This window comes from Patiria miniata, unplaced genomic scaffold, assembly GCF_015706575.1.
Source record: "Patiria miniata isolate m_02_andy unplaced genomic scaffold, ASM1570657v1 HiC_scaffold_9, whole genome shotgun sequence".
In the NCBI taxonomy this organism is placed as follows: Eukaryota; Metazoa; Echinodermata; class Asteroidea; order Valvatida; family Asterinidae; genus Patiria; species Patiria miniata.
This window is the reverse complement of record NW_024037076.1, coordinates 9,754,302-9,766,761: the sequence shown is the minus strand read 5'-3', so window position 1 is coordinate 9,766,761 and position 12,460 is coordinate 9,754,302. Positions and strand designations below refer to the sequence as shown.

At 40.4% G+C, this 12,460-nt stretch overlaps 1 protein-coding gene across 2 annotated transcripts; it reads left to right on the top strand.

The window, feature by feature from the left end:
• Nucleotides 1-8,097, top strand: LOC119720758 (ribosome-recycling factor, mitochondrial-like). 2 transcript variants are annotated; one of them, XM_038190590.1, is made up of 7 exons: nt 1-136; nt 1,584-1,875; nt 3,128-3,274; nt 4,415-4,533; nt 5,818-5,909; nt 7,453-7,710; nt 7,744-8,097. In XM_038190590.1, exons 2-6 carry the CDS (start codon nt 1,683-1,685, stop codon nt 7,691-7,693), a joined length of 792 nt encoding a protein of 263 aa, XP_038046518.1. In that variant the 5' UTR covers nt 1-136; nt 1,584-1,682; the 3' UTR covers nt 7,694-7,710; nt 7,744-8,097. The 2 variants fall into 2 exon arrangements, with proteins under 2 accessions (XP_038046518.1, XP_038046517.1); XM_038190589.1 differs by having other exon boundaries at nt 7,453-8,097.
• The last annotated feature ends 4,363 nt before the right edge of the window (nt 8,098-12,460 follow it).

The following is a 12,460-nucleotide window of genomic DNA, read 5'->3' as shown; positions in this document are numbered from 1 at the left end:
GGATGAGAGTAGCAGTCTATTCAACACAACTTCAGCATCTTTACAACACGCGATTAGCATCGTTCGTCAAAACAAAATGAACTCATAAAGTTTGAAAGGCTTTCACTCAGTCCACGTGTTGTAAATCGCAGTAAATGTGAGTAACTTTTTGTATTGTCTCACTTGACCTTTAGTGAGTAGGTCTAGCCTGCAAACCTAGTAAATACCTTACGAATACTGCTGTGAGCAGTGATGATGTGTGGGGGCCGGCGGGGGGGGGTAGTCAAGTGGGCGGTGGGGGGGGGGGGTGGGAAGGATGGTTCAGTGCAAAAAAGGACATGGGAAAAATTTTCTACTGGCTCACCACTTTAACTGCCGCCAAACACATCAATCACCTTGTGATTTAACCCAAGAGGAATCCAGGAAGCTCTGGAATTATGCTTAGGAAATGCGATGAAAAAATTAGGCAAAATGTGTTTTTAGAGCACATTTTGGATGCACACGTCGTGCAGAACTAAGTTGAAGCAGCCGGTCAAAACTGATTGAAGTGGCTGGAAGACAGCGGTAGGTTTAATACGCATGACATCGTCAACCATGTCAACCATGACAACGCATGAGCTGGCCAATGATAGTGCAACACGTCATTATGAATATTTATTTTCTCATGAATATTTAGTTTATTTCAAGGCAGTGTATATTTTGCCGGAGACGGCAAACCTTTGGTAAACGTTAGTTTGCCGGATATGCACTGAACATGCGCAGTTACTGTTTTTTTGTACTTAAAACATTTTCCGGTGACAAGTTTTAGTCTGGCTCCATGCCAAAATTATCGTTGTTACCTCGTATTCACAAGATGGGATTCAGACCATTTTATAATTTCGGACTTTATTTCCCTTTTAAAAAAAATCCTCCAGAGCCACAAATCTGAAAAAGAAAATGTAATACTCTGCAAAAAATGTTTGAGACGTGTTAAAATAATAAAAGAAGAATATTCTTATTTATTTGGGGATGAGAAAAAAAACCTTAAAAATGTGGTGCGGTCGGAATCGAACACGAGTCATCCCGCTTACTAGAGCCTTTGCTTAACCATTACACCACTGCTACACAACTTTTGGTGGGAATTTAATACATCTTATAATTCAGCTCTATTTTAAAGAGTACAGCGCCCTCTGTTGATATGGATTGCCGCCGGCAAACCTTTAGTAATCGTTAGTTTGCCGTCATTACCTCCGGCAAAATATCCACTATCTTATTTCAATGGATACTTCAAACACGTCCAAAGATTGATCATTGCAACAGCGATCGTGCGCAGCGTAGCGGTTAAAAGTCTCGTGTTTCAAGCAAGAGTCCGAGGTTCGAATCTCGATGAAGTAAGTGACCGATTAGGAAATTAAAGGAAAGGAGAGGTGAGAGCAGAGGAGGGAAAGTGGAAGAAATAACCATTAAGGATGAACTTTTTGGCGCTTGAAAAAAGTGGTGGCCTAGTACGGAAATCTTTCCGTACAAAGTTTTACAGAATATACTTTCAGCATCTTTATCAATTTTTTTTTTTTATCACATAACTACCGGTAATGTTTTCATTTTTTTGTCTTCATGCGCTATAGAGTTTTCCGTGATGGCCTTCACATTATGACAACAGCGAGTGGGCTGAACTCCTAGAATGCTGTTCTGTGTTCATCTTTAACTGAGGACGTGCACCAATAATGGCTCTTCGAATCTTCCACCGTATCTGTATGACCCGTGTCATAACACAGAGTGGCACCCCTGGTTTCTTCCAACGTTTCAACCAATCAGCAGCTGTCTTCAATGCTTCCAGTATTCTTACATGTAAATGGGCTCGCATATCATTATGTGTGAGTCATCTACACGGGTCGCCAGTGTTTTATGCAAAGAAAGGTAAGTTTAAACTTTCATCCATAGATTTGTGTTTTCAGTCCGTCTCGGGCACCCAAATACTCCTGGGTGACTAGGGGAGTCAGGTTGGCATGGCAGTTCTTTCTTGCCTGCCTCCGCTGTGACCTGGGTTCGAATCCTGCCTGGGCCAATATGTGGATTGGGTTTTCAGTCCCTACCTGATTCCGTGGGTTTTCCTCTGAATGTTCTTCTGGGGTTTTCCTGCCACCTCTAAAACTGTAATTTCTTCTCATTGTTCTCGATGGGTTTCTTCAGGTTTGCGAGCTGCAGTGTCTAGGGTGCTTTTGAGGAAGTAAATAAAAACATAAATTTAAGTAGTGCTCACCAGTTATTGCTTTGCTGAATTTTCGGACATCTTATCCTTCAGGGTGTAGCAAGGTTGCAATGAGGAAACGCGAGAACTCGACGTTGATGCCACGCGGGAACAGCGTTCCAAGGTTGAATATCAGACGCTACTCGCGCTCTTTCGCATTTCCTCAGTCTGCGTAGTTGTCAAGAGGCAGACGCGCATGTCTGGGGTGGAGTAGAGAAATGTTGCTCAACAGCGGTGTCAATGTTCTTTCTTTTCATGCTTCATAAGTGTTCCACGACCCTGTCTCCCAAACGGCGTTTACTCTCACAAATGTAGAGCTGTTTGCACCGTTGGCACATGATGGCGTACACAAAGTTGCTAGTGATGCAGGTGTGGCATTCATGCTTTTGAGGAATTCTTGGTGTCATCACCAGAAATAGTTTATAAAATTAATAATTATAAAGCAATGAGTGACAAAGTGCTTTTCCGAAGGACACACAAACGCACCCAGGTTTACGTTACATACCTTGTGTGGACTTTCCATTGCTTTCGTGTAGTTAAGAAAAACCAGTGAAAAAAACTCATTTTTCTCAAACTCTGAAAACTCTTTCAACCCAATTTTTTTTCTATGATTTCCTTTAGTGTTTCTCTTCATTCTGCCACATATAAACCTAACCCAAAAATGCCTCTAAACCTGTTTTCCAGAAATGGGGAAACATTGTGTGGAAGTGGGCAAGTCCACACAACGTCGCTGCTACCTGGTTTATGTGGACCTCTATTTTTCGGAAGTCCACACAGCGTACAATGCTTGTACACCATAACCCCAGGCTGGACTCAAGCCCACAACCTGCAGAATTAAGCAAAGACCATGTTGTTCAATGCTCCAGACCCCGAGTCCATGGCACTTGCTACTATGTTACTTTATGTTTGCTCTTGTTTCAGGGAAGAAGCACCAAAGTAAAGTTGACGTGAGTCGATCAGTAGACGACAGTATTCTTGATCTGGAGGAGGTTCGTGAAGATATGCAGCAGGCGCTGGATGCTCTCAAACAGGGTTACATGAAGTCACTCAGCATACGCACATCACAGGGTCAGCAGGCTATTCGTTATTATAAAGTCATTGTTAAAATACTGATCGAGCATATGAATCTGATGGAACACCGCTGCGTTCTGCGCCACATCGCACAGCATGCACCGCACACGCCAATTTAAAGGAGATCTGTAGCACTATGTGCGCAAGGCACATACATGTACCATAGATGTGGCCATAGGGGTGTAACATGAAGCAAAATTCTTGAGCCAAATTGTTTGAATTTTGTTCATTTTTGACTTGTTTTGACTGAAAGGTTTTATAAATCGTCGGTTCCACCACGAACCGATGTATCGCATTTTTTTTGTGTTTCGAGAAAAAACGATTTAAAGTTGGTCATTATTTTGAAGGCTCATTCCATATCCTCCCTGTGCAAGAATTCAAGCTGTTTCGTTTTTGCTAGTAAATTATAGATTGAACATTATAGTTGCTTAATTTTTGAGAAATTCAGTTCCAAAGTTATTCCTCACTTCGTGAAACAGATTTTATCATGTTTATCGTATGTCATACAACGCGCGTAATAGTGGCCGTGTGCCAGATACGGAGATACGTCGGTTCGTGAAACGCTAAATTCCAATTTTTCATGTCGACGCTCCTTTGTGACGTCATAGAACTAAGGGAATTAGCGTGTAAAGTGGCGTATCGGGATACACCACTTCGTGGTGCAGCATTTTTCATTTTTTAGAGATACGTCACACAGTCTAATTAGCGTTCTTAGTTAATTAGAACTCCGATCGAAATAAAACTTTCTGAGAATGAGCACTTTGATGAAATAATAACGTTAATGACAAAAACTCAATTTGGCAAAAAATCGAGATACGCCGGTTCGTGGTGCGACCGACAAAATGGGAGTAAAAATGTGCCTGGCCGGTTTAAATTAAGTACCTCTAAAACAAATTTATTCCCTTATTCAAATCACAAATCATGTCAGGTCACATGTTCTAGTTGCTTCCAAAACAAAATTAGTCTAAGATTGCCTTTTTTTGCTACATGTAAGTGTATTGACACACATACATTTATCACAAAGTGATGACAAGTTTCCTCTGAACCAAGTTGGGAGTTCTACACACGTAGGACAGGGGAAGAGAGCCTACATTTACTCTATGAGACCGTTCAGACTTTTTTGGATTTCTTTTCCAGGTGTATTGGACCATATCCAGGTCTCAACAGGTGATGGGAAATTCCCTCTGAACCAACTTGGCCAGATCACGTCCAAGTCGGCCAACATGCTGGTTGTCAACATGGCCAGCTTTCCAGAGGTCAGTGAAGAAAAAATAAATAAGACTAGGCAATTGCAAGCCTAGAGGTGCCAGAGCCCACAACATTCTATTCAAAATTGTGATAGATCGTAATTTCTATTCAATGGAAGTCTCACTTAACATTATTTATTCTCAGTCAATGTCTCAGTCAGTTAGTAGGTCAGTCAGTGGCTCAGTCAGTCAGAAGACGAAAAGCAAGTTCGGACAAGGACCATTCGTGGTGGATTTATGACGTAACCTACAAACGATGGTTCAAAGCGTCACCGTTTTCACGAAAGGACGGGCATGTCAAAATTGACATTTTTTTTCGACTTCGAGTTTTTCACTATTTTGCTTTAAAACATGGTACTTAAGCATTCTGACATGTTTCCGTAAGCAAAACATCATTAATTCCTGAATAACATTAATGACGTCAGGGGCAGGCATCTCGATAATTGCATTTTGCGATTTCACGAAGAGACGCGAACATGCCTGCCCCCGTGAACACGTACAAAACGTATTGCACGGAAATGCGGTAAAAGTAGGTCAACGGAGATTTTCCTTTTCACGAAGGGACGGGCATCTTCGTTTCATTCTCAGCTGCGCGCGCGTAATCGAACACGCGCGCCCTTCCCTATGGAAAAGCACATTAAACAAGAAGGGCGTAAATGTGGAACTGTTGGATTTTCGTTTTCACGAAGGGACGGGCATCTTTACTAATTAATTTGGGCTATCTAACCACTATATTAAGTATAATTACTGGGTTCAAATTAAAGTTCACCTATCAAAGAATTACGTCAAGGTTTCCTTATTAAAAGCATAAAGTTGTTGCAAAGTAGTAGTTTTTGCTGTTTTAAAAACAGAGAAACTTCTCTTGTGATTATCTCGAAAACGGTTTTTCTTCAAAATCCACATGCCCGTCCCTTCGTGAAACCGGTGACGTAATGTCATCACAAAACTTCAGGGTTCGCGCCCGAACTTGTTTAAAGATTCACGACAACCTTAAACTTTAAACCTTAAACTTTGCCAGAATCCTTCGAAATATTCTCTTGTGCTGGAACCTAGTGGCACATTTTTGTTCTCCAATGTTTCAAGGAGCATCAAGCCCCATGTTAGTAGTGGCTAGCTCCTACCATTCTCAATCCTGCAAAATCCTTAAAAAAAAAGAACCTACATATTGATGGATTTGAAAAGTTCAGGGATGGTTAGGGGTCAAGGTGTGATAGTTTGGAATGCCAAACCTACAGAGGTCTTAAAATGAGGTCATATATCCTGAGATAATGTGAATATTATTTTTAATTTTAGGCAACACAAGCAGCTGCTAAAGCCATCAGTGACTCCGGCATGAATCTCAACCCCCAGGTGACGGACACGGTGATACAGGTCCCCATCCCCAAGTAAGTCTCATCTTTTCTTTGATTATGTGGACATCACTTTTAACTTGGTCCATCTGCACTTCATCAAGTTTTGATATATATGCCAGTGCAAGGTTTGAATATTTTTATGCAAGTGGACAGAATGTCAGGAATTTCACAAAAACGTTTCTAAAAATTGTTCACCCCCATACAAAATTCAATTTTAAACCCCTGCTTTCAACATTGTAAGAAATGTCATTCCTTTGTATGTGAGTCGCTCTTGGTGAACGAGCATTGTCCTGACGTCAGCTGGATCTGAGTTTATGGCACCTGTCGGGGTGGTGGTCTCTGGGCCGTTCCTGGCCAGGTGCTCCTTACTGCCACCCCTGACATTGCCTGAAACAGCCACGGAACTAATAATAAGGCCCATCCTGGCAAGGCTGACCCTCCACCCCACCCCTTCTACCTTTACTGCAGCTGCATCACTGGTTTCTGAATTTAGCTTCTTCTAACTGAACCAGCTTACGTCAAAATAAGTTTTATTGGTCCCTTTCTTAAAGTGTGCTTTTGTAAGTTTTCATCGAAGATAGGTCATATATATGTCTGAAAACATGGATAAGATTTGAAGGTTTGCATGGTAGCAATTAGATAAAGATTTACGGTAACCTGTTGTGACAAATCTCTTTTGTGAGTTTGTGAGGTTCTGAAAAGAACCGGGGGAAACTCAACATTTTGGGCAGTATGCTCTGCCCGTCGTCAGGAGACTGAAGGGAGGAGTGCTCTGGCCTCGTGGTTAAGGGCATTGGATTCGTGGTCTGTGGGTTAACCTGCAGGTTGGGGTCATGGTGCGTGTGCCCTTGGGCAAGACACTTTGTCACTCATTGCTTCTCTCCACCCGTGAGTAAATGGGTGCCTGTGAGGGCAGAGATGGTTAGTGTGGTTGATTTAGCTGCTTTGTGCCAAAATGGCAGCATCGAGCTGAATACTCCCCAGGGAGCTGAGATGGTGCTAGGAATGTTTCATTGGCCTAATGAGCAGGGGTAATATGATGTAGCGCCTTGAGCACCAGTCCTGGTGGATACGTGTGCTTTATAAATACCCACTACATTATTATATGGTCTGACTGGAAGCAATGAAGGGTGTGAAGGATGCAATGTTGACTGAGCAGAGGATGCTGGCTGATCAGCCAGGCATGTCGGATGGGGTCCATGCAGAAGATTGCATGAAGATTAGTGAAGTGTATCAGTGTGGAGGAAGGGAGTGGAGAGGAAGATTGCCGAGGGTATAGCGGACCCTAATCAGCCTCCCGAGCAACCTCCCTTTAGGAATCCCTTCAGTCTTCCGATGACAGGGCAGAGTGTACTGTTCGAAAGGTTGAGTTCCCCCGGTTCTTTTCAGAACCTCGCAAACTCACAAAAGAGATTTGTCACATGGTGCTACCTTAAATCTTTATCTTATTGTCAGAAAACTTTAAGAAATTGAAAGGTCCTATTTGCCCTCATCAGATTTGCCTGCATCATCATTGGATACTCTTATGTGCGTATACTGATTTTTTTTTTTTTTGTGCAATTTGATAACTTTTCAGGGTGACAAAGGAACATCGGGAACAGCTGGCCAAGCAAGCCAAAGCCATGTGCGACAAAGCCAAGATCACGCTACGACAGATACGCACCAACTATGTCACTAGGATCAAGAAACACAAGGACACTGCTTCCAAAGACACGCTCTTTGCTCTGGAGAAACAAATCGGGCAAATTTCAGACGCCAGCGCAGAGAGTGCGGAAAAGTTGCTGGAGGCAAAATCCAAGGAACTCTTAGGAAAATGATCTTGGATTTTGAAGAAAAAAATAACCAATTTGTTGGAAGAATTGTGCCATTGTAGTTTATATTGAGGAGAGTAAGGGCTGTGGCTACGACTGTTCACAACTGTGCACCAATGGCAGACACCATGGCAATAGACACAGCCATTGCTCGATTTGGACCTAGCCTATAATGGGGAGAAATTGGTGGTGCTTTGCACTACAAATGATGAAAGCATACCGCATACACATGTATACCTCTAAAAAGATTTAGGAGCGTTTTGATATCATAAACACCAAAAATCTACCTGCTGAAGCCTGAAATCAAATATAGGTCTGTCTTTGGCATTATTATGAAGATTTCTAACATGCCAGCATGCTGCTCGTGTTTGGATACGTTTTACAGCCTGTCTCAAAAAAAATGGTGCAATCAGTAAAAAATTGGTTAAATATGAAATTTCAAAATAAGTCATTCTTACTTGGCATAATATTAAAGAACAAAGACTGGGCTTTCCAATAGTGTTTGTTTGATCTTATTTGCTTTTGTCAATTCAGAGATATAATCAATTTAGTGCGATACACCAGAATCGATTTTGTGCCACTTTTATGCATGGGCAGAGTTGTTTCGAGTACTGTGCCATGCTGTCTTGAAGCTCACAAAAGATTGCAACCAGTAAGTGGCACAAACTCGATTTTTGTGTTCCGCAGTAAACTGGAGTTATCTCTGGATTGACAAAAGCAAATGAGATGAAACAAAAAGTATTGGAAAGCCTGGTCTTTTTTCTTTAATGTGATGCTCAAAACGACTTTATGTTGTCGTTTTCGATTGTACCATTTTTTTTTTAGACTGGCTGTATAATAATCATAAATTATCAATCATGCGTGACATTTTTGGTCTCCACAGCAATTTGTGTCAATATTTTTTTTTTTGTAAACATATAACTTTTTCTGTTGCTTAAAGGGGGATTACGGCCTGAAATTCCCGAAAATGTCATGTTTTGGATTGTTTACTGACACTATTTTAAAGGTTGAAAAGAAACTAATCTAATGTCTTACTGTTCCCGAGAAAAGATGAAACTGGTTGTTTTACATCGCACACGAGTACGCTCATGTTTTTCCTGTCGGTTTTCAATGTACGATACACGTTGTGTACGTGTGCTACATAAATTACACACAGCACCAATGCACAAATGTGGTTTCTTACTCATCCCCAGAAGGCAAACACTTCATGGCTGCATGGAGTCATAATCACTGAACAGACCGATATGAAAAAGTGGATCCCAAAAGTCGTTCTCGCACGAATAACACAAGAATAACATCAAAACGCCCAGTTTTTAAAGGATACTTGGCTGGATGTTTATATCCTACTTTTAAAATGATCTTTCTGATTAATTAACATTATTTCATTCAAAACGCCTTGTGAAGCCCAATTGGGCATATTCCAGGATCATCCCTTTAATTTCACTGGCTTAACACCAGCCCAGTACCGGTTCCTTAAAACATACTTTTTTTCATGTGGCCAGAACTTGACATCAGTTAGTGGATGGCAACTGAACAGTTACAGTTACCTTTATTTCACTGAAGAAAATTTAACAGGAAATGTTCCCCAGATTTTACCACCCTCTTTTAATTTGCCAGTCATGAATGATGCAGGCCACAATTTTGAACCATATTGTGAATAAAGGAGCTCCAACATTGCTCTCTTGAATTTTGCATATGTCCGTCCTTGTAGTTTTATTGTGATGTTGTGTGTTTAATTTTCGGGAGATGGCAATCCAACAAGTTTTGATTTGTTTTTGCCAGGGGGAGTTGTGTGGGAGTCAATGCAAATACAAGACATGTGCAGCAAGTGTTCTGTTTGTTTAGAACACAGAAAATCCAACCAGAAGGAACCCATGATTCCACACCAGATACCTGAACGTGCATGGGCCAAGGTTGGAACAGATTTGTTTTGCTTGAATACAGAGACATACATCATAGTAGTAAATTACTACTCAAAGTATCCTGAAATCATGAAACTCCCTGACACTACAAGTGCTGGAGTAATAACTGCTATGAAAAGCATCATGAAATATTGGGTCCCCACTCAATATAATTAAGCGTGTCGTTATTTGTAAGACGGAGATACAAAAACAACCACATCCCTCCCCACCACCGTCCCCACCCCACTGCCACACCACTTTTTGGGCAAGCTCCATACCAGAAACCGGAGACTTTTTTTTGGCCTAACCTTGCTTTTTTAGTGAAATTTTGCAAAGTTAGATGTTACGAAAGATTTCAAATTGAAAGGGGTTGACCTCGCATTTTTTTAAAGCGAAAATGGGAAAAAATCAAATGTTTCTGGAAAATTGCAGATTGTAAGGGGTTAACCTTGCTTTTTCAATAAGATTGGGAAAAAAATAGATGTTCATGAAAAAAAATGCAAATTGTAAGGGGTTAACCCTGCATTTGTTTTGAGCAAAATAGGACACAATCTGATGATTCTGGAAAATTTCAGATTGTTAGGGCGTAACCTTGTATTTCTAGCAAAATTGGGCAAAAAGAAATGTTTATGAAAAATTTGAAATTGTAGGAGGTACGTGTACCTTGTATATTTAATAAAATTTGGCAAAATCAGATTTGCATGAAAAATCTAAAATGGTAAGGGGTTAACCTTGCTTTTTTAGCAGAATTTGGAACATATTTTACTAAAATTGGGCAAAATCAGATGCTTCTAAAAAATCCAGATGTAAAGTTTCCGCAAAAACAGCTGTTGAAAAAGAGCCCAATGTTGAACTTTACTGAGTCTGAGGTCTATCGAGGGGACGATCCTTATTTCAACTCCTGGAGATTCGCTGACAGTGTCTATTTTTCTTTTTAAGAAAGTCGAAATAGCTGAAGAGGGAGGTGAGAATCTATATGTGGCCAGATACAAAGAGTAGAAATCTACGCGTCTGCCTTTTGAAAATACACAATTGCGGTGTTCATTGTTGCGTAATGATCCGCCTAACACACGACTGTTTTGCACATTAGGCTGTGTTATGCAGCTTCCTAGTAACAAACCAAACACACTGGGCTCATTATATCGACTTGTTTTTACCCATCAAGGTAAAGCAAATGGACCCAGTAATCTTCCTGGCGCGTTTGCTCACCTATAAAGACAACTTTTCTCAGTTTAAGGAAAATTCTAAGGTAACGAAATGGCCGAGTGGTTACGATTCGTCGTCCACGGTTAGCGGGGTCCCGGGTTCGAATCCCGCTGGTGTCTTTTTGGTTTTTAACGTATGAGCTCTATTATTCACTATAAGAGATTTAATTTCCCGTCGTAAAGTACCAACAGTACCTTAGCTTAATCGGTAAGCACTGCTGCTGGTACTGTCCGCGAATTCCAGGTTGGCGCCTTCGTACAGGTTCAGGGCATGTGGTCCACTCGGAGGATCAGGGCTTAGGGGCCGCCCTGTTCCTCCCTTAGCTCTTTGCTTTTACATGGTGCCTGGCCCTCCGGGGTTATATGGATGGATAGGGAAGGAAGTGTGTATTGGTCGGGGACGCCGAGACCCCGGAAGAGAACTAAGGGATCGGCTGGGGCATTGTTATGGCTCAGACCGATCCCTGAAAGCTTGACTAGCACATAACTTTTTGATTTTTTTACCCTCTATCTTTTATACTTTGGTTTAGTTTGATATCTACAGCTGCTCGGCAGGTCTACGGGTAGTATCAAAATTGAAACAAAGGTGTATGTCATAAATCAATGAATATTTCATAATTGACTATAATCAAAACGGAGTTTCGTTTGATCAATTTGACTATCATTATATAATGACGCGATTGCCAATTGACGTAAGAAACGCCATAAATTATACCGGGAAAGAATAAAGATGTACATTGTAATATAAATATTATTTATACATCTTTCAAAAACGTTAATTGTGAGCGCATTCCAAACAATACAGTAATTCGCAATGGTATTAGAATGGTATATGATAGCACGATCAATGCGTCTCTATTAAATTTAAAAATATATAATTTAGGCCCCTATGTGTGAAATATTCTTTGATTGACTATGAGCATTCCATACGAATGAGTTAATTCGCAAAATATAGCAACAACAAAAGAGAAAGGAAAAAGAGAAAATTCCTTTACCCTAAAAACTGGGAAAATAATTTGTTTTAAAAAAAAGTCAAATGGGACACTTCATGTATTGATTTAACAGTTTGCAAGGAGTTAGCCTTACATTTAAGCAAAATTGGGAAAAATCAGATGTTTCTGGAAAATTGCAGCTTGTAAGGGGTTAACCTTGCATTTTTAGTAAAACTTAGATGTTTATGAAACATTTCAAATAGTAAGGGGTGAACCTTGCATTTTTAAGCGAAATTGGGCAAAATCAGATCTTTCTGGAAAATTTCAGATTGTAAGGGGTTAACCTTGCTTTTGTAGTAAAATTTGGCAACATAAGATGTATATGAAAAAGTTCAAATTGTAAGGGGTTAACCTTTATTTTTTAGTAAAATTGGGAAAATTCAGGTGTTTATGGAAAATTTCAGATTGTAAGGGGTTAACTTTGCATTTTTAGCAAAATTGGGCAAAATCAGATTTGTATGAAAAATCAAAAATTGTAAGGGGTTAACCTTTGCCAAATTTGGGCAAAACCAGATGTTTCTGGAAAATTGCAGATTGTAAGGGGTTAACTTGGCATTTTTAGCATAACTGGGCAATATCAGATTTATATGAAAAATCTCAAATTGTAAGGGGTGAACCTTGTATTTTTAGCGAAATTGGGCAAAATCAGATCTTTCTGGACAATTTCAGATTGTA

Bases quoted from the DNA above. Each gene is read 5' to 3' on its own strand.
- LOC119720758 (XM_038190590.1), top strand. From the start codon at position 1,683: ATGGCTCTTCGAATCTTCCACCGTATCTGTATGACCCGTGTCATAACA. The intron at 3,275-4,414 runs GTCAGCAGGCTA...TTTCTTTTCCAG, and splicing joins CAGCATACGCACATCACAGG to GTGTATTGGACCATATCCAG. The intron at 4,534-5,817 runs GTCAGTGAAGAA...TTTTAATTTTAG, and splicing joins ACATGGCCAGCTTTCCAGAG to GCAACACAAGCAGCTGCTAA.